General features: G+C 42.7%; 1 protein-coding gene across 4 annotated transcripts in view; it reads right to left on the bottom strand.

Annotated features, from left to right (window-relative positions):
* Nucleotides 1-25,845, bottom strand: part of Hdac9 (histone deacetylase 9) — a 463,183-nt gene that overhangs the window by 310,348 nt on the left and 126,990 nt on the right. For all 4 annotated transcript variants that reach the window (XM_041657935.1, XM_041657936.1, XM_041657937.1 and 1 more), the window contains 4 exons: nucleotides 22,029-22,144; nucleotides 11,945-12,067; nucleotides 8,996-9,206; nucleotides 8,366-8,583 (listed from right to left, as the gene is read on the bottom strand). In XM_041657935.1, the coding sequence (XP_041513869.1) occupies nucleotides 8,366-8,583; nucleotides 8,996-9,206; nucleotides 11,945-12,067; nucleotides 22,029-22,144 (668 nt within the window). The remainder of the gene's footprint in view (nucleotides 1-8,365; nucleotides 8,584-8,995; nucleotides 9,207-11,944; nucleotides 12,068-22,028; nucleotides 22,145-25,845) is intronic.

Genomic DNA, 25,845 nt, shown 5'->3' with positions numbered 1-25,845 from the left:
CAGTTTCTTTTTTTTTTTCTTTTCTTTTTTTTTTATTGCGAAAAGAAGAAAAAAAACATAAACAAAAAACAAGTTTCCACCTCCTCCCAGCCTCCCATTTCCCTTCCCCTCCTCCCACCCTTCTCCCCCTCCTCCCACCCTTCTCCCCCTCCTCCCACTCTTCTCCCCCTCCCCCCCCTCCTCTCCCCCCCCCCCTCCAGTCCACAGAGCAGTCCGGGTTCCCTGCCCTGTGGTAACAATTTCCTGTGCTTGTGATATGTCTTACTGTCTATCTTTAGTTAAAAAAATGATGATTTTGCCAGGAGGTAGGGTAGAAACTAATCCAGAAAAAGGGCAGGAGGGAAGTTGAGGGACTCATTCTATGCTATGATTTTGGTAATGCTAAGACAATACAGATTTGTCAAAACTCATTGAACTGTTATGTTTTACTGTGTGGAAATTACACTTCAATAAAAAGCTTGATCACCAACCAAAATATTGTTCTGAAGAGAAAGCAAATCCTGCTTCATGACAAATGTGCAGGCACAGCAGGGAGCTGGCACAGGATATGGTGATGATATGGTGATTTGGTTTACAGCAAAGGATAGCTATTGGGGCAGGTGGCATGTGTGTGCAGTGTGAGCAGCCCACTGCTTCCCGACAGCCATCTTACTGACCTAATAAGGAAAACAGAGCTACAGTGTTGTCCACGCTCATGCATGGTGTGGTTTGCACAAGGACCGCCATGTCCTAATGTAAGGCTCTGTCATGGATATCCTCTCAAGCCATCCTCCCCTCCGAGCCTCTGCGATTTGTTCATCAGAGGATGATCAGACACAATGTTGACTACTCCACCCAAAGTTACAAGGCTTCAGGAACGTCCCTCAGAGGGTCTATTGAGTGGCCTCAGTTTTGCAGTTCATGTGGGTTCTATATTGCACGCAACCATCTTTGGTTATTTATTGTTAGCAGTTTGTATGTCTTGGGGACATCTGAGGAAAAGAGCATACTTTCTTTATTTTTATTAACACTTTCACCATAATTGTAAATGAGCTAAGACCTCGGTGAGGCATCCTTAGTTCTTCCGGACCAGCACTAACTCTGTCTAACTACGGCTTTGCGGCCGGATGCACAACTAGTAAGAGGGCGCTGGGACATGCAGGTTGTGGGATTGCAGATCTGGGTGAGACTCATCCTAGGGAAAGCAGAAACTCTATAACAGATGACAGTTCTGGATCCTAGGCCCCCTCAGGTGTGACCAAACATTGATAGAAAGAGCTGCGGAATACAGAGAATATGGAACTAAAATTGGGGACGTAAAGGTTGTTCAAACCTCTAAGAAAGAATCTGTTGTACACTTGCAGTTCTCAGCTCTATAGACCACAAGCTCGATTAAAAATTCCTTATCCAGACTTAATTATTTCATTCTGTCAAATGGAACTATTTGTCAAGGTTGAGAAGCACCCGAATTATTTAGCATTGCTGAGATCCAAATGAGCCACGCTGTTCACACGGCTTCCTTCCCCAGACAATTTTCTTTCCGCTGGTCGCTTACCTCATAGTAACTATTCATCTATTTTTCTATTCAATAAAAAGTGCCTCTGAGGAGATTAATGTGTAGATTGAAAAATAAAGGCCGAGGTCTCCCCTTGATGCCGCAGCTTGGAAAGCAAGGCTGGAGGTGTTTATGAAGACTAGGCTTTCATGCACGGGAATGGCCACTTGGTTTCATTTCCAAACACAAGATTTCATCACAGCTACTAATAAAGCAACAAGCAATTTTCTGTATTATAAACCACCAAGTTGTAATTATATAGTGAAATGCTTTTATATAAATTTTCCATGGTGATGCAAGCTGGTTTCATAACAAAAATGGATTTTTTTTTTAAAAAAAAAAAGCACACTACATACCTACAAGGATCTATTTATATTGGCCTAATCATGTCAAAACAGAATCTATTTAGGAGAAAAGTCAAATTTTCTTTTATAAAGTTCAACAGATAGATAAATAATCGAGGGGGCTTTTTACTGTAATAAAAGCTGCTTTCAGTGCGTGCTAGCGTTTTTGAAGATAGTATCCATCTAATGGGCAGAATGCAGTCCTCGGCTGGTGATTAAAGCACCCTCATGGAAACAAGCTGTCAGACGATGGAGAGAAATGAGTCCTGACAGGAGTAATGCCTGCTTCCCGAAATGAAAGCGCTGTTCAAGTTTCTACTCATCAGCTCTATAAGACTTAAAACAAGGCATTTTCCAACCACCAGAGAAGAGATGCCAACCTTAGCATTTCAGTAGAACATGATGAAGTCAGTAAGCGTTCAGCTTTGGGCTTGCTCAGAACTCCTGCGAGAAGCTGGTCTGTCCAGCATTAAAACATGGCCAGGTGGCGGCAGGCAAGGGAGAAGCACAATGTGACCTGTCTGCCGGTAGGCTCAACACTACCTGCACAAGTGACTGCCAGCCATTTGCAAGCCTTCATCCAAGGAGACATCCGAGAGTCCCACTGCGAAGGCCACCTATGGGGACTGCCAGCGAGTGAGTACCTGGATAGAAGGCAATGCCCAGGAAGACGGAAGCACTGTGGGCAATAGGATTTCTTCACACTGGCTTTCTAAAATGTGTTTCTGCTCTGCTTTTAATGTGAGGTCGGTAGCTTTGTGACGGACAGAGGAAGGACTGCTCATCTACTCATTCACAGGCACATGACTAAAATCACTGACACAGTAGTTGAGAACAGACTCCAGCTCTGTGCACAGGAAGCACTGCCAACTTGCTACACTTGATGAACCCTCTGGAAAATGCACATCCTCGGTGGTTTTGTAAATTGAGTTGTTAACATTCAAGGGATAATGCACGGGAGGATGCTGGCGTGGAGAATTTGGTGCGTAGTGGATGCTGTATGTAAAAAGAAGCTGGTGTTATTTAGGTATTACTCTGGGGGAACTGACGGTAGGGAGATGCAGGCCACAGGAAAGAAGCAGAAAAATATACTAAGACAAAAAGGTTCAGCACACGGAGCTGAGATGGCTACAGGCCTTTAATTATGTCTCAAAATTAAACCTCATAAGTAAATCAGAGGAGAGAGGAGTAGACGTATTAGAATAAAGCTAATGTGAAGAATAGGATATGAACTACAGATTCATAACCAGTGAAGTTTTAAGATACAGATGTCTACAGGATCGTGTTGATCTTCAAAACAACCTTGGCAAAATACATGCTGCTTCCAATAGGACAAACAGCACTCAGTTCAGGAAGGAAATCACATGTACTATTGCATGTGACCACTGACATGAAAGATATTCTCCTGGGTTTCTGAGTACAGACGACTGGGGCAGGGAGTGGTTATCAATCATCAGGGAGTAGGGATGAGATGTAACATTGACTCATACAGTTACATGAAAAGGAATTAATGAAACATATACTACTTGAATTGAGGGTCAAAGTCTCTTCCAAAATGTTGAGAAAACTCCCTATTTGCTCATCTTTGGCGCTGAGCGGAAATGTACTTTGCCCTGCATGTCAGCACAGAACCACCTAGCCGTTCTAATAAGGCAACACAGAACATCTGGTTGGCCTTCAACTCACTGGCCATGTTTTAGACATACTTTTATTATGATAAAATAATACTCATGTCAAAGTGCTTAAATATGGCAATAAATAAATAATTAATATTTTTATTTAGACTGAGCCTTGACATACATAAGATATCATCTTGTGAATTATGTGTTTTAAAAAATGTGTTGGCTGATATCCAGCCATAGGAATGAGTAAGATATTTATCACAGAGCCAGTAAGGGAAAAAAAAAGGAAAAGGAAGAAAGATTATAAACATAAAATAATCAAGAAGTAAGTAAACAAATCTCAAATATTATTTCCTCAAAAAAGTTCATTTCCGCTCTCTTGCTTTATGTCCTGATGCTGAGCACCGTGTTACTCGAGTTACTATGAGCTCATCTTCTGCTTCCTTCCCTGAGGACAGGGTGCAGATTATCAGTGCCTAAGGCACTGTCTACCAAAATTCAACAGTGATCTGCAGAGGGGGTACAGGTCGATGGACATGTTAGTCTAATAGATAGTGAAACTTCAGGTCAAGTTTATTTCATGGAATGAATATTAAAAAAGCAATTATTAGCAGATGTGTGAAAATTTCAGTTAAAGCAGAAATTCTTGGGCATGGATCAATGCTATCTTATTAAAGCCACAGAGAATGCAGGGCTTGGGAGGGCAGGGGCTGTCAGAGACCCGTGTTAAAGTTAAACTAGAATGTCTAAAGGACGTTCTCAAAAACAACGCTCCATGGTGACAGGATCGGAGATATGTGTTTTTACCAAACTAGGTTGAAATAATCATCAATATTAGTAGGAGATGTGTGTTTCTATGAACTCAATCATAGTTTATTGGCCTGGGTGTAAAAACTGACAATATTTAAACTCAAAGTGGGCTCAGAAGAGAATTGCTCACCTCTTACTACTTTGGGGGGCTTGTCTTTTATATTTTGGTGAAATTTTTGTTTGAGACTTCTATCTTCCAACAAGGGAAACAAAACACATCGGCAAAAATCTACTGCCTTGCTTTGGTTCTAGGATGAAGAAATTGTTTTTGTTTGCTTTTTTTTTTTGAAAGTTCACCAAAATGTAAGGCATCATAGTATCCACATACCATATACCAGCAATAAAAATGCACAGTTTTGCTTTTGAAAAATGTCAAAAACAAATAAATGTTGCAAAATATGATTTCTGCACGATTAACCATCTCAAAATACTTTCAGTGAAAATAGAGTGTTCAGACTCATGAATGGAGTGGTAAATCATTGTGAATGAGTTTCCTTTTCTTACCTAGATCTATCCTTTCTTTCACGATACCCCCTTTACTTGCTGTTAGACATTGCAATAAAAATATTGTACTTCTGCCTGCCTCTCGAACATTTATAATTATAAATGGCAAATAATCTTGGGAGGCCAAACACCCCATGTGAATGGCATCGAAGCAGAGGCAACAAGTAGTCAAATAGCCGGGGTGGCATTAGTTATTATTATTACACATTTCATAAGTTCTTCACAGTTTCCATCTAAGCTCTCTAGGGCTTATTGGCAATTCAGGTATACCACTGAAGGCCAACTCTGTAACCAGATACTGGTTTAGAAACAGCCTTATTTTTAAAATACTTATTACACTTGTATGTATTTACTTAGTTTGTATTTGTTTGTGTGAGTGGGTGTGCATAGGCACATGACACAGCACACATGTGGTAGCCACAGGACAAGTCGTGAGAGTCTCTTCTCAGCCTGGACCACGTGGGCCTAGGGTGGACCTCGGGTCAGCAGGTGGGATGGCGGGCACCACATTTAGATGGATCAATCTGACGGTCCGGGGCCTTTATTTTTTTTTTTTTTTTTGTGGAGGAAAGGGTTTATTTAGTTTACATTTCCACAGCACTGTTCAGCATGGAATTAAGTCAGGACAGGAACTCAATCAGGGCAGGAACCTGGAGGCAGGAGCTGCTGCAGCGGCTGTGGAGGAGTGCTGCCGGGGCCTTTATTTTTAACTAGGTTCTTATTTCATGCTTTTCTCTAAGTCCTCCAGGGGAAAAGCACTATAAAAAGCTCAGAGACCTAAAGGAAGATATATTTTGGGCACGCCATTTGCACACCTAGGTGCTCACATATGCCTACTTCCTGTCATGACTGCGCATGAGCGAAGGCCAGGATCTGAGGACTGAGCCTGCTATTTGCTCCAGTTGGAACGAATGGCATCAAGGTTCATCCATGATAGGAGAAAATGGCAAAAGTTTTGTGTTTGTCTCTTACTTATAATTATTCTAAGGAAATAGACAGAATGCACGTAAATGTATTATTAAGGAGAGACTTAGCAACTCTTTGGCATCTGAACCAGGGCACTAGCCCAATAAAAAGTAAATAACCTCATCACCTTGGCAGAAGGGTGACCAGCAGTGACTCACTTCCTGATGGTTCCCATGGAAACACTTCGGAATATAATACAGGTTCTGTATTTTCTTTAATAGGATTCTTCTTCATTTCCTTAGACAACCGAGGACAGCTCAAATATTTTCACAATCTAGAGAACATCCAGGGAGCGTATGCCACTCGACTAAACATATGGAATATATATTTGGAGAAAAGCCAACTGGAGACGTGCTCAAGTCACCCAAGCGCCCGAGCTGAGAGGAGCTAACACACAGAGGTCAGCAGGCGCTTTGAAGTTCTCTAGCCTTCATTCTACCTGATTAAGACAGGATTTACTAATCAAACCACTGGATAAACCTCTACCTCAGCGCAGAGGTTTGTTTCTAATTTGGGGGAGAATTCTTAACAGATTCCAGGGAGTCAGCCCCACATAGGAAGGGCTGCTGATAAGATTTGCTTGGCTTGTTGCTCTAATGCAAATGCCTGCTTTTCATCTTAGGTTGATCCTGAGATTGAGTTTAGCATCTGCCCGTCAAATCTCTAGCATGATCTCAAAGAGTAAAATGTGGCATTAGCATCCCATCTGAAACACCGAGTCAGAAAAAGTGAATTCTAAAATATTCTGAAGGTATTCATATAAAACATGAGTGGAGTGGGGGGGGAGGGGGAGAGGGGTAGGGGAGTGGGGGAGGGGGCGATGTGTGCAAGGACGGGGAGGGAAATGGGAAATGGGGAGGAGGCGGAAAAATTTTTTTTTTGCAACAACTAAAAAATAAATAAATAAATAAATAAATAAAACGTGATTCCAAAGGGGCATACTTGCCTGATTTATCAACAGATATATATATATATATATATATATATATATATATATATATATATATATTCATGCACTTTTATAAATGTGGAAATGTGTACCAACAGAGGCTTAGCAGTCCAATTGTGTAAGTTCACCTGCAAGTTTTATAAGCAAACCTAACTTTGAGTCAAAGCATAGGATTCCTACTCTTTCAGCCCATATACACTTCTTGTAATGGACGTGTTTTTATAATGATTATGGAGTTATTTTAAGTTGTTCTGGGGCACCACAAAACAAATCTCACTCTACCACTAAAGAGTAAGCCTGTGCAATCAAACCATGAACAATGCAGTGGGCAGAAAAGGAAGCTAATTACTTCAGGAAGAAACTGATTTAACAGAAATAAAGTTAGCAAACTTAGAGAAATGCTATAGCAAGCAAATAATTCAGAAAGAGTCTAAAGCAGTGGTTCTCAACCTTCCTAGTGTTGTGGGCCTTTAATACAGTTCCTCATGCTGTGCTCAGCTCCCAATCATAAGCTTATTTCGCTGCTACTTCATAACTGTAATTTTGCTGGTGTTATGAATTATCATGTGGTCTTAGATGACCCCTGTGAAAGGGTTGCTCAAGTCCCTAATGGGTCACGACCCACAGGTTGAGAACCACTGGTCTACAAGATCTCATGAAAGAAGGCTGGGAAGAGTTCAATTCTACCCCGATACCCCAACCCACTCACAGTAGACTGTCTTCACAAAGCAAGTGACTAGGCTGGACTGCTCAGAGCTCTTCAGTCCAAGCTCTTTTCATGACGCCCCCCCCCCCCTTGAGCAGAGGTGGGAGTGGGGAGGGAGTAGCGTGGGGTAGGGCTGGCACAAAGTGAAGCCCCCACTCTTCCTGCCATGAGCAAGAGGTGAAGGACAGTTACGCTATCTGCACCCACCAGGGCTCACCTTGTTGTGCTTGTGTCTGCGACAAAGCCTTTACTAGGCTGAGCTGTGCACCTGTTTCCCAGTACACAACAGTGCCGTTAGGACACACACGCATGTGACAGAGCACCAGGAGAGACGGATCATAGCCTACAAATCCACAGAACCTGCTATCCTGTGCTGTCAGATATGATTACGCTGCCATCACTGTTACTTTGTGGTTGGTTTAGTGATACAGGCCATCATTATTTCAGCCCAAATCAGGGGACTGGAAAGAAATTACCAGAAGTTTCAGCGATACTGTTTTAAATGATTTTTGGAATGAAGTAGGCCTACTGAAAAATTAACACAACCCGGACGGAAACATGTTTCCAAGAAACACCACGTTGTCTTGCACTGCCCTATCGGCCAACACCTGGGGTACCTTTCCAGCTTGTCCAACCTCACGTTTACCCTGCATCACAGGGAGGCTTCATCCACACAGGACTTACGTCCCTGTGAATGAAAACAAACACCCTCCTGATCGTAAATCAAATTGTTAACCCATGATCTCAGTCTTACTTCAACAGTCCTGTAGACAGAAAAATGGTGAAGACAGTGGTATTGGGGTCCTGTCCAACAACCCTGATGTCTGCGCGAGCATGGTGACTTTTGCCTTGTGTGTAATTCCCAACATCCCCCTCTCATTCCCAAATGATTGGAAACCTCTTAGTATTTAATGTCGGTTCATGGCTTACTTTGTTCATGTGGATCTGCTGCTGGTACTGCTTCTGCTTTTCCAGGAACTGCTGGTGTTGCTGCTGAATGACCAGCTGAGCCAGCGTGCTCTGAGGCAAAGGCGCAGACTGGGTTCGATTCAGGGGTCGGTGACGGGGCAGTTTGTGGGTACCTCTAATACCTGGTGAAATTCTTTCTTTCGTTGCCAAGGGAGACTGAGGGTGTAAGGGAACTCCACCTGAAAAACAAAATGTACGCGTGTGTGTGTGAGAGAGAGAAAGTGAGTGTGTTTACACATTGATATGTAAACAAAGATGCACCTTTAAAGAGAAGACAAGAAGCACCTGCCAGACAACTGAAGACTGGTAGGTTGGGTGCTAGAAGACATGAGTACCAAGACGTGACCAAGCTCATGTCTGTGCAGCAGGAGCCTCAGCCAGCAATGCAGCTTGTTAAATCCAAGGGTTCCCTCCCAGCTCCAGCCTACAGACCAGGAACATATAATGCTCATAGCTCCTCCCCCAGTGCCAAGTGTCTGAACTTGTACAGCAACGGAAATCCTTATTACAGTTTTGAGTTAAAGAAATGTTACATTAGATCACGGATAACAGTACTAAAAGGACTTGAAAAATGGTATCATTGTTAATTACCAGTCACAAGCAGCTTCTGCTGCCGCATTTGTTCCTTCAATAGTAGGTGCTGCAGGAGAGCTTGGTGGCTGCTGTTGGGTTTCCCCTCCATCGCTACGTGAGCATGGCTGGAGGGCGCTGCAATGCCACCGCTGTACTGGCCAGGCAAAGGGACGCCTTGCCTGAGGATCTGTGTCTCCGACTTCTGCTTTTCTTTGAGTGAATTAGAAGCCTGTGCCCAGAGAGAAGCAACGTGTTAATCCTCCTCATCCCGGTGACACTCCAGGCCTCGAGCTATTAGGTAACATGAAGAGGAAAATGCATAATCCTGTATCTTTTACACGACTTTTAGCAGCAAAAAAGAATTAACAAAAATATACAATTGCGGGATTGGAAACAATTTAGCGATTGGGTATCATTGTACAGAGCCTAAGGAAAATTTGTGTTACCTATTAAAAATGAGAGTAAACAAAACCCTCAGCTACACAGGGAAAACAAGTTTAAATGTTTTGTCCTGAAATATCGTTTATCCTGGTGATAATGGTTACATAAATAACAAAATATACTTCAAAATTTCTTACTGAGTAGCTAAGTGTTCTCCCCTAAAAAAAGTATGGAAGAAAATGCATATGTTAATTAGCATAACTCATTACATTATGTAGATCAAAAGACAATGTTGTAAACCACAAATACATGTACCATTTGTACGTTAGCTTAATAAAAAGTCAACATGAATTTTAGGCTTTGTAAGAGGGAAGCTGAGTTTTTATAATACTTTAAAATGCACTGCTTGAGAAAAAGGTATGCTGGAAAGTTAACATTTATTCAAATGAAGGCTATCATGTGGATGAAGATAAGGCAGGCTATAATTCTAGAATTTCAAGACAAACACAAAACATACATTCTTACAACATTTCCTCTAATTTTTCACAAAGCCATAAGTTTCAAATATTTTTTTAAAAGTGAAATTGTCTCACTCTGTGAAAGCTGGTACAAATAGACAAGACTTTGATTTAAATATATATTTTCTATTAATTCATAACAGATCCCTACATCTCCGAATATTAAAAATGACAACCCAGATACTTTTGTATAATAAAGTAAACTACAAGTGAAATCAGATATCAAATAAAAGTGTTATTAAGAACTTGAAAGGCATGGTAACACAGTAATGAAGTCATTATAATTACATCATCAAGAGCAATAATGAATTATCCTATTCAAAAAATTTAATGAATGGTGGTCATTTCGGTGTTACAAAAGCAGAAGGCTAATACCTCAAAATTATGTGGCATGTTTCTTTCCAAAACTTATGTTTCATCTTTCAAAATTGCTGTGCACTAGGGAGGCAAAACAATTTTCAGTGATGGAGAAATTGAAGGACGAAGAGGTAAATGGTTTGTCTGAATCACAGAGTGGGTCAATCCGATGTTTAATATACAAGGGATGCCTGGCCCAGCCCCCTCCCTTAAAATCTTCCTCTGTGCAGTGGGGGAGGGAGAATTAGAGATCCTTCTGCTGGGGAAAGGCTATGATTGATACGACTGAGAAATTAATTGTGAAGACCTCATCCACACCAAAATGGAAGCAAAGAAAAACAAAACTAATCCAAACCACACTGGCTTATTCATCCAATGGCACCAAATGGCACTGCCATTGAAACATAAGACGGTCTGCCTTTAGTATGAGTCCTCTGGGAAAGAATTTCTTGGACCACATTAAAAGTTGTGCATGTGTGAGCTAGCAGGAGGCAGTGGCTGAGAACACAGAAAATGGAGGCATCCAAGTGCCTGTTGGCATCTCAGAGAAGTGTGGGACTTGGTAGCTATAGGACATTAAACAAATGACAGAGAAATAAAAATAATCTTAATAAGTTATGATTTAAAGATTTACATGTCTTATTTTAAGTTTAATTTCCATTTCCACTTTACCTTCCATTAGAACCAGCTGTTTACAAGTCTTTGGAACTTCAAGAATGTACCTGATTCAGGATTTCCATGCTTCTCTCTGTAATCCTTGGATTATAGTGGGCACATTCTCAATCTGCCTACTCACAAATGGTGTATAGTCATAGAAGGTATTTGTTCTATTAATACTCCACATGGAATACACTTCTAGTTCTGATAAAATGCTTATCTCGAAGACATATGTGACCCTGACATGCTGCACTAAGAGAAGACATGGCTCTGTTAGTGCCCACCCTGTGACAAGAGTGGGGGCAGGTTTCCCCTCCAGTGTCTAATATCTGACGTCTATGTACGCACAGTTTAATTTCCTAAGGTCTGTGGTGAATTATCCCATGGGAAGCTGACAAATATTTGCTAACAAGTAAAATGCTCATTATTTTAGAGAGTATGTATAAAATTACTATTTTACTCGGAGAATTACTCTGCCTGAAGATCCTATTTCAGTAGTCAAGATTTTTAACCTAAATAATTCTCTTGAAGTCTCCTGAGAATGGCAAATATTTTCTTGGGGCTCATTTTCCAGATATGTAACCTTCACTGTGGAACCAGGGCATTCCCCAAACAAAGCCTCTCGGGGATGGATTCTACAAACAGGTGCTATAGGGATTCATGGCCTGAGCTCTGGCCTAGAGGATGCTCGGTCTGCCTCTCGCTCCCTGAGCCTGTGATCTTGAGCTTTTAAACTCCCCAGCCTTGGCTCCCTGGTCTGTAAATGTGAACTGCAGTCTCCCCTTCACAGGAAGGAGATACAAAGCTGCATGTGAAGACGATACATATGGTTATGTTGGAAATCATTACCCAATCAAGTAATTTGTAAATGATCACGTGAACCAGTTCTGTGAATTGAAACTAAAAGGAGAGAGCCTTTAACAAAGCAGCAACTAACAAACCATGTATGGGATGCTGTTTCTAACAAGGTTCACAAGTCCAAATACACAAGACATAGCATGTTCATGTAAAAAGTGCCACTGGGCTGTCTTGGGCTGGGGGCACCGTCACTCACATTGAGTGGGGACGACACAGCTGGCAGTCCCAGAGTGATATTGGGCAAAGAGGGCGAGGTGTAGAGGCTGAGCAGGTTCATGGAATCTTCGTGAATCAGAATGCGTTGCTGCGGAACCAGCTGCTGTTGAAAAAAAAAATGAGAAAAGGAGATTCTTAAAATATTAGAAATTCATCAGTTTTCTTGGTAAATGCTCAAATTCCATAATGCAGTTTCTATGTTACCATAGCGAAGAAAGACTCCAGTGCTTACTGCTTGCTTCTATATAATACTCAGGCATTTTAGTATAAAATTTGAATGAATTTTTTTTATCAGAAAGTCATAATATGGTGAAAGTCATAAGATATGGTGAATTAATTTCTATTTTCATTGTGAAGAATTCTTTTGGAAATCTGGCTTTGCGGACTATAATTAACATGTCTGTCATGAATCAGGGAAATACCAGAATCAAAGTTGGTGACTGATGCACATTTACAACCCTTCCCGTACAACAACAGCCACAGCTTTGACCACAGTCTCAAGCCACTGTTCTGAGAGGAGAGCCACAGGAGAGCAAGCGGCACCAGAAGGCTTCTCCATTAATCACATTTTAGTATAAAATTATCAATAAGCTATGGGTGGTGTAATTTCACATCATATACTTTCAAAACTAAATTTAAAATGTTACGGGATCTCTACTTGACAGTAATATGCACTTATAATGAAATACCCTCAACCTTTTGGCGTCTCGATATGTTTTACAACAAATACTGTTTTAACCCAACACTAAGAGATGTGTGTTCCCACATGTGGCTCACAATGGCTGCTTAGCTTACATTTTCTGTTTTACTCTTGCTCCCCTCCCAGGACTTTTATACAATAAGAGTTCCAAAGGTCTTATTAGACCAGGGAACTCTGGCCTGATACGGTTCCCAAGGGTACAACATCCTGAAAAAGAATACCCCATGTAACAGTGTGGTACAGTGACTGCTTTCTTCCCAAACAAAAAGCATATGGGACTCCAATAATAGACCACCTCCAAGAGGGATATTGCACGCACGGGCTTTGACTAAAGTAAATATAATAACTTGTCAAGCATGTTTGGAGGAGCTGTAGATTTTCCCCAGGACAAACCTGGGATATCAATTAACAAGGGGAAATATCACGTGCCAATACAACACAGCCTCAGAATGTCACCGAAGAGTGATGCACCAGGAAAACACAGGATGTTATTCCAGAACGTTATCTCAATCATAGGACTGTTTGGAGATGAGACTCAGCCTTAACATAATACAAGCAGAAGCATAGCATGGGGTTTTCCCATTGCAGCCTGGAGCTCTAACCCCAGGCTGTGTTTCTTCTTAAAAGAACATGTCAGTTATTCATGCATGAGAATTGTGTTATGCCAAGCTATTAATGCTCCATTGAGTTTACATGGTGAAATTAAAGATGCCCACGCCTACAAAGCAAGAAAATTATTGGGAAAGATTTTTAAATTATAATGTATGAGATTATAATTTTATTTTAGGAGTTTTTGGTAACAGTTGTGTGTTTGCTCAAAGTAAAATAGCAAGCAACTATTTTGTTTATAAAATGGGCTTTGAAATCAGTTTTAATATATAATATATGCATGGAATACAAAAGATGCAAAGAAGTAAAAATGTTTTATTAGCTCACTGGCAGCTAATACTCTTTCAAAATGAAGGAACAGCCCACTCATCTATATTCATAAAAGAAAAACAATGTGGAGACAGGCACTTCAGTTACAAAGTGCCATTCAAAGTTGACTGCTTCCCACAGTAGCCCCAGGACGGAATCTCTGGCAGGAGAGTCTACAGTCCACAGAGAGGAAGTCATCTCCACACGTTGGCTGACATCTGTAAACCCTCCTGCTCCATAACACGAAGACAACACAGTTGTGTGGAAGCCGGTTTCTTTCCAGATGTGGTGATGGGAACAGCTGGCAGGCCCGGCTGAAGTGCTGGGATTGCAGACCTCAGAATTTATATAAAAATTGTGTGATGTCATCTCTCACGTGGTGCATTCATCCTCTTCACTAATCCTCCCAGACTACCTCGTAGTTCAGGCAAGGAGACTGAGCATGCGCATGGAAAGGAGTCACTTCAAAGCGGGACCAGCAGCAACATTCCCAGTCCATCCAACTCTGCGACTGCCCTCCTCCCCAAGGGAGGCAAGAGAAACAAGGGGGATTGATATCACATTTGAGAAAAGCCCTAAGGCTTACGAAGAGAAGGGAAGGAGAGAGGAGAGCGTGAGGCCTCCTAAGAAGACAGCCCTGACCATCTTACAAATAGAAGAACTGCTGACCTTGGCAGACGTTGCCTAAGGTTCTGCAGAACTCGAGGACTGTTCTCTGCGCCCATGTCTGTGGCTACAGTTGTCCTTCTCACAGACATTGCTTGTCTCTCTCAACTGTAATGAGGCACTAGGCACTGAGTTTAAGAAGGTTTCCAGTGTTGCAGATCTAGATCCTCCTAGAACCGGACAACTGTTCCCTACAAATTTGCCTTTTTGTTCACAGCTTTCTCCAGCTAGGGTTTTGATAGGAACAGTCTATCTGTTCTGGGCCTTAATAAAATCTGAGTGTAGACAGATGGTGCAGAGCCATTTACATAGACAATGAGGGATCCTGACCTGTGCTCTCACAGGCTGTGGTGCTCCCCACCTCAGCACTGACCTACTGTGTGCTCTCACAGGATGGCGCATGCTCCCCACCTCAGCACTGACCCACTGTGTGCTCTCACAGGCTGTGGTGCTCCCCACCTCAGCACTGACCCACTGTGTGCTCTCACAGGCTGTGGTGCTCCCCACCTGAGCACTGACCTACTGTGTGCTCTCACAGGCTGTGGTGCTCCCCACCTGAGCACTGACCCACTGTGTGCTCTCACAGGCTGTGGTGCTCCCCACCTCAGCACTGACCCACTGTGTGCTCTCACAGGCTGTGGTGCTCCCCACCTGAGCACTGACCCACTGTGTGCTCTCACAGGATGGCGCATGCTCCCCACCTTAGCACTGACCCACTGTGTGCTCTCACAGGCTGTGGTGCTCCCCACCTGAGCACTGACCCACTGTGTGCTCTCACAGGCTGTGGTGCTCCCACCTCAGCACTGACCCACTGTGTGCTCTCACAGGCTGTGGTGCTCCCCACCTCAGTATTGTGATAAGCGTGCACAGTCCAAAGTAAAACACAGAACATTTTTAGAAGATGGTTTCAGAAAGCCCATTCTTGGGGCTATATTGCTGAGATGTCAATGTGTCACAACTTAGAGCACTGGAAAGGTGGCTTTAACATAAAACCTTTCCACAACTGCAAACCCACACTGTAGACAAACGAACTAGAAGCATTAAACGTAAGGCTATCATATAACCTTTCTGAAGCCTTTGACGATCAGTTCATCAGGGCTGAGTTTGGGTGTTAGGTGTGGGCAGGCAAAGAAGTCCTCAGCGGCTAGTCAGTTACGGAGAGAAAGGAGAACGAGCATCAACAGTCCATCATCACCACCACTACTATAGTAAAGTCAGAACATGCGAATGGCACAAAGGATGCAGTTAATGCAATCCCGGGCTTTCATGGGTACCTGGCAATTCACCAGGAACCGTGGAGCTGAAGTGGGGGGAACCACCTTTTAGTAATATGCTTCAAAATAGTATTTAACTTCTTTCCTCACTACAATGTCAATTGCGAGAAGGTCTTATAGATACATAAAGTACACATAGACTGAAAAATATGCCCCTCAGAGGAGACTCAGCTATTGACACTAAGATAATATTGACTTAAAGAAATGGAATCAAGTCTGTTGGTGCTCTAAACGGAGGGAACTTAGCAACAGGCACAGCACTTCCGCCATTCAGAAAAATAAACCACCACTACAACACACACCATGAACCGAGGGACTCCTCTCCTGGACAAGGGAGCTTACAGAACATCTCCCATGAAGGCTGTCAGGATGGCTGAGACAACACTCCTTAGCCTGTCTCCCCAAGGAGTAGGAAGGGGTAGAGAAATCCGAGCAGCAGGCACCGCAGGCTTTTACAGTGATCAAAAGCATTCGGCAGCTACTACTGGGTCTAAACCACGTGGTCAGCGATAAAGCAAGATGTGAGATGAGGTCACGACGCTGTGCCACCTATGTTCTCTAAAATCCACAAGACACAAACCGTAAGGACACGCTTTGTACGAGAAAACACAGGGCAAACCCCAGAAATGCCACTGCTCTGCCGGCAAGAAACACAGAAAGGGAGGAAGAAGAGGAAAGGAAGGCGGGAGTGAGGGAGGATGACGGGGGGAGGGTGTGTGAAAAACATAAAATGCCTTTATTACTTGTACGTGTGACTTGAAAACAGATACATAATACCTGCCTACTTTTGATAAACCCACAGAATACATGAACATATAATGCTCACTTTACTGAATATTCAAAATTATCTATAATAGGCCAGAGAACCAGAAAAAGAAATACAGACCTGGATGAGTAAAACAAAATGTTTATTGTGAATATTTCACACCTGAGCTCTGCCATGTGTGGGCTTTGGATGCAGCCACCTACCTTCCCTAGGAAACATCTTTCAGCCCAAGACAGAGATGGTCTGACTATCTCGTCAGGTAGCATCCATGTCTATCAGGATGGGCTACAGGAAGACATACTTGTGTCAAATGACTTTGAATTAAAGTGGTAGACTGTTTAAAAACAAGACAGCCACATTTTTAAAAAGCCCTTAATGACTTAATGTTTGCGGATGGCTTTATCCGTATTTTTTAAGATTGTATCTCTTTTCTATGCTTTGTTCAGAAAAATGGTATGAGAAGTTCTGCATGGTAAAGAAAGAGTTATTTCCAGGAAGTAAAGCTCTCGAAGCTTGAAGTTTTCATTTTACATCTAAGATCATATTACCATAAAATGTGAGATAAAACTTTGAGGATAATAATAGCAATAATTTTTATTACATTTTTCTTATACTCTATTCTTCGCCTTCCCCAAGTTTTCCATGCCATGCTCTTTCTCTCTCGCTCTCTTTCTTCTCTCAATAAAGTAACAAAAAGTCAAAGCAAATGAAAATCAAAACAAATAAATCAAGACAAGAGATGCCAAAACAAAATCAACAAAGAGTCCACGAAGAAAACATGGAGTCTATGTTGTGTTGGCCAACTATGCCTGGGCACGAGGCCTGCCTTGGGACAAAGTTGATATATGCAGGGGCACTCCACTGGAGAAAACTGGAGGTTGGAATTTAAATTTTATTTATGAATATGTGTGTGCATGTATGCACATATCAGTATGGGTACCCGAGGGGACCAGAAGAAGGTGTCAGATTTCCCAAAGCTGGGGTTAGAAGCGGTTGTGTGTCCCCCAACATGGATGCTGGGAATGGAACTTGGGTCCTCCAGAGAAACAGCGGGAGCGGCTGAACTGCTAAGAGGCCTGGGAGTTTGCTTTCTAACTCTGCATTTCTATTTTTACGAAAGATCTTGCTTTGTAATATTGGCTCATGTGATTATTGTGTCATAACAACTTCTTTTCCAAGTGGGGGCCGAGTTCTAATTGCTGCCATATGAACCGTCGCTCTGAGGTACCCACTTAAATAAGGCAGCAAACGCCATGACAGCTATTACAAAACAACAGGCAGATGAATCATGGGAGGCCGGAGCGACACAAACAGCATCTCCGGGGATCTTAGAACATTTAGCCTTAGTATTAGAATTATTTTTTTTTTCAAAATAATCAGTTGCTTTTGATGTAAAATTTTTTTTAAATAAAATAACATCAGACACAGCCACTAATGTCAAACTAGAAATAAGGCAGCAGCTTGGCTTCGGCTAAGATAGCTATCAAATAAATCCACGGGATCTAACGTCATGGTGCTGATACCCATGGAAGCATATTTGAACCCACAGGCCCACAGTATTAGCAATCCAAGCAGCTAGATGGCTAGAGACATCTCTGACGGGAGCTGGAAACAGAAACGCTTGAGGTTTGAGTGCCCAACCACGTCTGCAGGGGAGTAAAGTGAGTAGCTCCAACAGTCTGCGTTCCGGGACTGAGAATATGAGGAAAGAAAAGGAACAGAAGCGGCCAGAGCCGACGGAAGATGGAGACCAGCTCTCGTATGAGAGCTGCTGGCCTGAGGACACACAACTTAGTGAGTTTTCCCTCTGAGGAGTCCGCGCTGCTGATAGCAAAAATGAACTTGTTCCAGATTTCACAAGGTGCGACCTCTTTTCCACAAAGGAGCGGGAACCAGTCTTGCCACCGTTTCACCCACCGGGAAGCTGAGGGTTAACACAAGTTTGGCAACTTGGCCAACAGCTGGTTTTGTAGAAGTGCCCAGGCCCAGCCTCCAGACAGAATCCGGACACGTCACCCACTATGCTCAAGGGCATCCTGCCTTGCGATCCCAAGTCCATTCTCCCTCCAGTCCTGCCTCTGCCTCATCTCAGTCAGGTGGGATTTGCACCTTATACGATAGAAAACATAACAGATTCAAGAACTTTGGGGGTCCCTTTTCCAATGTCCTAAGCTGCAGATGCAAATAGAATCCCGTTCATTCAAGTGTGGTCTGAAGGAATTAGGTACATTGTTTTCTCGTTACAGGCCATGGAACAGGGAGCCATGCACACACACAGGGAGCCATGCACACACACAGGCCATGGAACAGGGAGCCATGCACACCCAGGCTGCTTTATTTTAAAAAAAACTTGGTGACTGGGGTTGGTCTAGGGCCTTCTGTGTGCCAGGCAAGGACAGAACCACTAAGAGACACACGCAACTCTGTTTTTTTTTCCCCCTTTTCCCATCCAGACAGGTTTTCACAATGTGACTTTGTACCCCAGGCAAACTGTGAACTTGAAATATTCCTTTTACCCCCCTGTGTTATTCGATCAAAGCAGAATAGTCTATAAATGACGCATTACACAGCCGAGGGGCTCGGAATCTCAATGTGGGAAGAATTTTGCCCTCCAGCTTCCTGTTGCTATGAAATCACATTCTATTATTAATCTTAGAGGGTAGCTGTGAAAATCACGCAGGGAGTTCGAAGACACACTTTCCTGTGTCTGGTTTTTCTAGGTGGTAGCGGGCTACAACCATCATGTTAATTCGCTGAGAGTTGGCCTAAATTCTGCTGCCTCCTCACCTACACTGCAGAACTCCGTGAACGTGATGCAGCAGAAAAACACATGTTAGCCATCAGGGTCGCATTTTTGTTTCTGGGCCACAGAAAGGCTGCCCATCAGTGCATGAAGGTCTGCCCGCCTGGCCTTTGGGAGCACACTTCAGGCACACAATTAATTCATTATGAGGTAAGTCTCTGCTTGCTTTTGAACTAGCCTTGCCAGCACTGGAAGTGAGTGTCCTGCCACTGACCTGGAGAAATCCCTCTACCCTTTAAACTCCACTAAATCACATTTCCTTCTGTTTTGTTGTGATTTTCTTTTTTGGCCTGGTGTGGGTGGGAGGAAAGATTTGCAGTGGTGGAACACATTCAACAGTTAGCCGAAAAGTTGGGATATCCAAACCTAGTCTGTGAGAGTAAAAGATTGAGGAATACAAAACGGATTGAAATAAATAAAATACCTTGATTTATAATCTTCATTCTCTCTGTCTCTGTGCACACACACACACATAGATACATGGATGACATCAGGGTTAAGCAATCTAGACAGTTTAGTAGGTCCCAATTAGCCCGAAAAGAATATCCTTCCATTTTGCCATTTGGTTCCAGTAATGCTTCTTCCTGGTTTCCATTCCACTTTAACAGAGAAGTGGACGGATGTTTATAATGAAAAGCTAAGAATGTCTTCTCCAGCCTGTCTCAAACCACACTTTGTTCCCGCTCTGAATGTGATCAGATCCCACAGGCTTGTCCTCACGCCTCTGCACCCCTCCACTAAACAGGCTCAGACAGATACTGTAATTCTTTCTGCATCTAAGAAAATGTGAGCATGCGCTAAAGAGCCAAAGCCACCGCCTTGACATCGCCGCTCCGCGCATTACCTGAACGGATGAATGTCCAGCCACAGGCTGTCATTTCCCAAGAGTGCATGCAGACAGCCCCAGGAGCGATTGTAACCTAACCCCAACACGTTTGTGTGGTTCGTGAGAAGAGCATCGTTCAAATGAAAGTGGAAATATAACACTTATTTACTTACTATTTGGATGAAATTGTTCTATTCTCGTAAATAATTAAGGGGTCATAGAAAAGTCCCTCGGTATGAGGATGCAGTCTCGACACCTGAAAGTCCTGCTTGCATGTGGGACCACAAGTATTCACAGAATATTCTAGCTCAAATCATTATTGGAGAGCATAATGCAAAATATGTAGAGAGTAACTAGATAGCAAGAAGCAGGAAACTGATGGATGCCTTAGAGATTAGCATGAAGGTCTGGATGGAGGTTGGTCAGCCTGCGGAGGTCTTTATCCTTTCTACTCTTGCTCTCGGGCACATAGTAGAGTTTTAGGAGAAGCTGTCGGAGTCACATCTGCTCTGTCAGGCACCTGGGGGCTCTGAAAGTAATCCAGGGATGAAGCGCCAGGCTGTGACTTCTGCGGTGACACCACACAGACTCACTCACGGCGACACTCCTCAGGCAGGGAATCTGCCACTGTCGGGGTGAGGTGAGCTTAGACACCTGGGGGCTCTGAAAGTAATCAAGGGATGAAGCGCCAGGCTGTGACTTCTGCGGTGACACCACACAGACTCCTCAGGCAGGGAATCTGCCACTGTCGGGGTGAGGTGAGCTTAGACACTTGGGATCCCAGCACAGTGCTGTGAGCGGCTTACTTAGCGCTTTCTCCTTGCCCAGCACTCGGCCTGTTCTTCTCTCCTGAGCGTTTTGAGTTTATGAGAAACCAAAGGTCAATGTGAAGACCTTGAATCTTTTAAAGCAAAAGCGACTCCAGGGATTTTCAGAGACAACCTCCATTTCTACCTAATGATTTCATAAAGACGAGTCGTCTACGTGTGTGACAGTGTGTGTGTGTGTGTGCGTGTGGCATGCATGGAACTCTTGACTGGAGGACATTTCTGCCAGTGAGGATGATTGTTCAGAATCACTGGGTTCCATCAGGAGACAGTACAGCGATTCCCTTGCAGGCAGAAGTGTTTTGGTACAGTGTGGATAATTCAATGGCAGGAACACTACAGATACATCCCAATGAATGACAGATTTGATGAGTGTCTCTTAGTCTCAAAGTACCAAGACTATAAACTACAAGAGGAGAGGCAAGTAACAGTTTCACACAAGAGCAAACCACAGCAACTCCTGTACAGAGTTTGGATAGGAAGTAGGCAGTATGACACACAGAAGGAAAAAAAAAAAAACAGGGCTTCCATCTCTGACCAGTCTGTTCAGAGTAGTTCCATTAACACGGCTATTCAGACTGCTACCTCAGCACCGTCTAGTAAAGCAAGTACTGTAACTCCTCCTGACAGCCACTTTCTTCTTAGTGCCGAGGGTCACTGACTATCACAAATGATAATATTTTAAAACAATCTTCTATACTAAGTCACTTTCGGTAATGGAGTTCCCATTTTTATTCGTGAATAAAGGGGTATATGCAAAATACAATCACGTAGTAAATACTAAAAAGTGCTTGCTTGGTACAGCTCTAGCTCCCTCAATCATAATACAGACATCAATTGTTTTCTGTTATACTCCAGGTCAAATGAATAAAACCTACCCTTTAGCAGTTAGTGTGAGAGGCTTCCATGGACTTTGTTGGATTTTTATAGGTGTAGTCAGTCCTACTAGAAAAACAAACACCCAGGCAGGACGACAAATTCGTGTCTCACTGGGCAATACAGAAGAAGCTTAGCTGGGAAAGTAGGAATGTTGGCTTGCATGGCAGTGTTTCTCCAGCATGGATGTTATCAAAACAACTCTAAATATAATCAAGTTTATTCAAATCCACATATAAACTATCATCGATATGGGGCATCGTAAGAAAGACAGCTAATCTTTCTTCATAGTGGGGAATACTTGGGCTCTGTTTATAAATCTGCAATGTTTGAATGTGAGGGGGCCTGGACAACTAACACTCTTTACCACAGAACCAGTTTCCAGAAGAAGAAGGAGAGGGGCCTTACCTCAGGGAGAGGCGTGGGAGGCATAACTGAAACCTCATTTTCGGGGACATTTCCGGCGGGCCCATTGTTTGGTGAACTAGGACCAGACCCTGGAGAGCTGCTACTGACCGAGGACTCTGAAAAACATGGGGAAACACACATGCATTTGTGAACAACACACAAAGATCAGCTCCGCTGGCTATAATTCGTAGTGCCAGACAGGGTGTGTGAATGACAGGCGTTACACATAAGAAGCGAGGATGTTTGGACTGTTTCTAAAGTCTCCTATCTCCCCACTTTGTTTTGAACTGTCAGAAGTGCTATACGGTATTGACAGTTGCTATCAAAGGTACAGAGCTATTAAAGGTCACAGAAGCCAACACGGAAAAGGGGAAACAAGAAAGGCACAGTCTTTCCCTTGCTTTAATGCTATCATAACAGCATGCAGTGATAGAGATAATACATCTGCACATGGCGTAAAAGCAAGCTGCCAACACGTTGGAGAAATCCAGGGCAAGTGGTCCTGATGCTGAACTATATACTGATCTTTACTTGATACACTAAGAGTATATCTTATTATAGTACATGTCAGTCCAATTGTTTGAGGAAAAAAAATAGAAACTAAAAGTTTATACATTTCATTGATGACCTTATAAAATGTCAGGTGACTTTAAATTTACCCCCATTGAATTTCTGGAAGATGAAATGTTGCCAATTTAGTAGTGTACATATTTAAACACCAATGAATAAGAAATTTCTTTTGGCAAAAATTTGAAAACAATATAGACTACTTGATAATCTTCAGATAAAAAATTCATATGGACCCCAACATGTAAAGAAACTAATGTGTTTTAAAAACATTTAATTAAAAACTGAAAATTCCAATTTCTAAAAGTCGAGCTGCCCAAATTATTGTATTGAACATGGGAAATTATCCTTGCCACCCTCTGCAGTCACTTTTGGTGTTTTCTAAGCGCCTCATCCACGCTGTGCTAACCCCGCTCTGCTCAATGGCGTGGTCTCTCACTCCTCAGGGACTGAGAGATGGGACCTCATTCCCACCTGCGCATTTTCCTTCTAGCCATGACTACACTCCGCTGCTGGAACTCTTCTTAAACTCTTCAAACCCGTGGTTTTCATTCCTTTCCCTCTCCCAGTGACAGCACATTTATTTTTACCCATAATCCTACCGTACCCTTTTACTGCTCCATACATGGTTCTAGACTGAGACTCTTGGGACTGTCCCCTCGTTCTCTCCTGCCATGGTTTACTCAGACAACGGCACCGTTTCTTTCAAACACCACCAAAGTTGACCGCTTTGACGAAGCAGTCGCAGATGTGCACGCCTTCCTCTGTGCCCAGGATTCCTTTTCCTCCCATCATTCTCTGCACACAGACGTGCACTAAGTTTGCAACCGTACTGTCTCAGTGTCTCCTCTGATGCTGAATCCTATCTTCGGGCACACTGCTTTCACGGATGGAGTATTTCTTGTGTAAAGCTCAAACTTCTAGTCTGACTTCCTTTGAAATGTTGGATTTTTTCAACAATTTATTTTATTTTTACTTTGTGTGTGTGTGTGTGTGTGTGTGTGTGTGTTTGAGTCCCTAGAGAGGTCAGAAGAAGGAGTCAGCCCCCCCAAAGCTGGCTTTACAAGCAGTTGTAAGCTGCACCAAAGGGTGAGAAAACTCAGGAATCTTCTAGAAGAGCAGCAAGTCCTCTTATAACCACTGTTGCCATCTCTCCAGGCCAGAATTCTGGGTATGTTTAATCCTCAAATACATGTGTAGAGATCACATCATATTTTAATGCAATGTTTCCTCTGTGCTTGCATGTTACCCCATCCTCAGAGTCATCCTTATTCCTTCTCCCGAGCCACCAGCCTTTCATCTCCCTCTTCATGGAATCTCATACATGTCTGACGACTGCCATTCCAGCCTAATTACTGATTACTTTCTCTTAAACTGTGGCATAAACTCTTACTGTTCAGAGTCACCAGAGTAATCTCTAAAGCTTTCTTTAAAATTTTTCTCCCACTTGCCCTTTCTGCTCTCATCTCTGCACAAACACACACTTTCCACGCTGTGCTTGGCACACTCTATGTCTACTGCCAACCACACTCACTGGCCTCACTAATCCTACCTGGAAATTTAGTTATGTGCCATCTGCCCCCATTGATCAGGGGCCCACACGTTCCAAACAGTATTTTCTTGACTTCCATCAAAATAACTTTCAGCTGTCAACTCTCTGCCCTAAATGTTGCTTTACTCTAAAGCATGGTGCAATTAGAAGGATGGGGGATTGGTGAATGAATTCTGGTGCTGACATTGGTTTATTATGGCATTTGAGCAAATTATTGGTACCACAAAATGTTCTGTCCTACATGATCAATGCCTTTGTGTCCATATATTATGATAACAATGTGATTAATCTGGATGTTTCCAACACTGCCTTGTAAAATGTATCTTCTTTCTCTCTTTCTGTATATTTTTCTTTGAAACAGGGTCACACCATCCAATCTGGGAGGGCTCAAACTCTTGACCTCCTCTCTCTGTCACCCTAGTACTTGCATTATAAATGTAGTGTAGCAATGCAACAGACAGGCATTAGTACGTGTAGTGTAGTAATGCAACAGACATGCATTACTACATGTAATGTAGCAATGCAACAGATAGGCATTAGTACGTGTAGTGTAGTAATGCAACAGACAGGCATTACTACGTGTAATGTAGCAATGCAACACACAGCCATTACTACGTGTAATGTAGCAATGCAACACACAGGTATTACTACATGTAATGTAGCAATGCAACAGACAGGCATTACTACGTGTAAGGTAGTACTGCAATAGACATGCATTACTACATGTAGTGTAGTAATGCAACAGACATGCATTACTACGTGTAGTGTAGCAATGCAACAGACAGGCATTACTACGTGTAGTGTAGTAATGCAACAGACACACGTTACTACATGTAGTGTAGCAATGCAACAGACACACATTACTACATGTAGTGTAGTAATGCAACAGACACGCATTACTACATGTAGTGTAGTAATGCAACAGACATGCATTACTACGTGTAGTGTAGCAATGCAACAGACAGGCATTAGTACGTGTAGTGTAGTAATGCAACAGACACACGTTACTACGTGTAGTGTAGCAATGCAACAGGCACACGTTACTACGTGTAGTGCAGCAATGCAACAGACACACGTTACTACGTGTAATGTAGTAATGCAACAGACATGCATTACTATAGACACATGGCTTTATTTTATTTTATTTTTTAATGCACTTAAAAATTCTTAGAGACACTTCTTTTCCTGACTCTGACATTACCAGGATGGCTATGACTTCTCACCAATATTTCATCCCCACATTTTTAAAAACACTACATTCTTAAACATTCTTCTGTCTTAACATCTTAAATGATCTTACTTAGTGTGCTATCAGAACAAAGGTGTTTTGTTGTCTAGAGACCCCTGTGGTTGCAGCGTATCAGCTATAGTAACAGGACGCCACCTCACCAACTGGTGGGGAACTGAGAACAAGCAGCGAATGCTTTTATGGACGAACTGGGAAAACTGGAAGAAGGAATGACCTTGGACCTGCACTTGGGGAATAATAACTCTCTGGTGAACATGGAGCACCAGAGGAGAGGAAAGACCAAAGCAGGCACCAGACTGAGCCAGGGCACAGCATTTTCAAAGAAGACAACTTCCTGGAGGAAGAGTGGCAGAAAAAAACTTGAATTTGAAAATGCGTGAAGTGGCAATTTGCTCTTACATATTACTTATGAGGAGGAGAAAAAGAAAAAAGGAGCAGACGCTTTAAAG

The sequence above is a fragment of the Microtus oregoni genome, unplaced genomic scaffold (assembly GCF_018167655.1).
Source record: "Microtus oregoni isolate MIOR12 unplaced genomic scaffold, Mior012 000009F_ref0000495, whole genome shotgun sequence".
NCBI lineage: Eukaryota > Metazoa > Chordata > Mammalia > Rodentia > Cricetidae > Microtus > Microtus oregoni.
The sequence above is the reverse complement of the archived record's forward strand: the minus strand, read 5'-3'. Positions and strand labels throughout refer to the sequence as shown.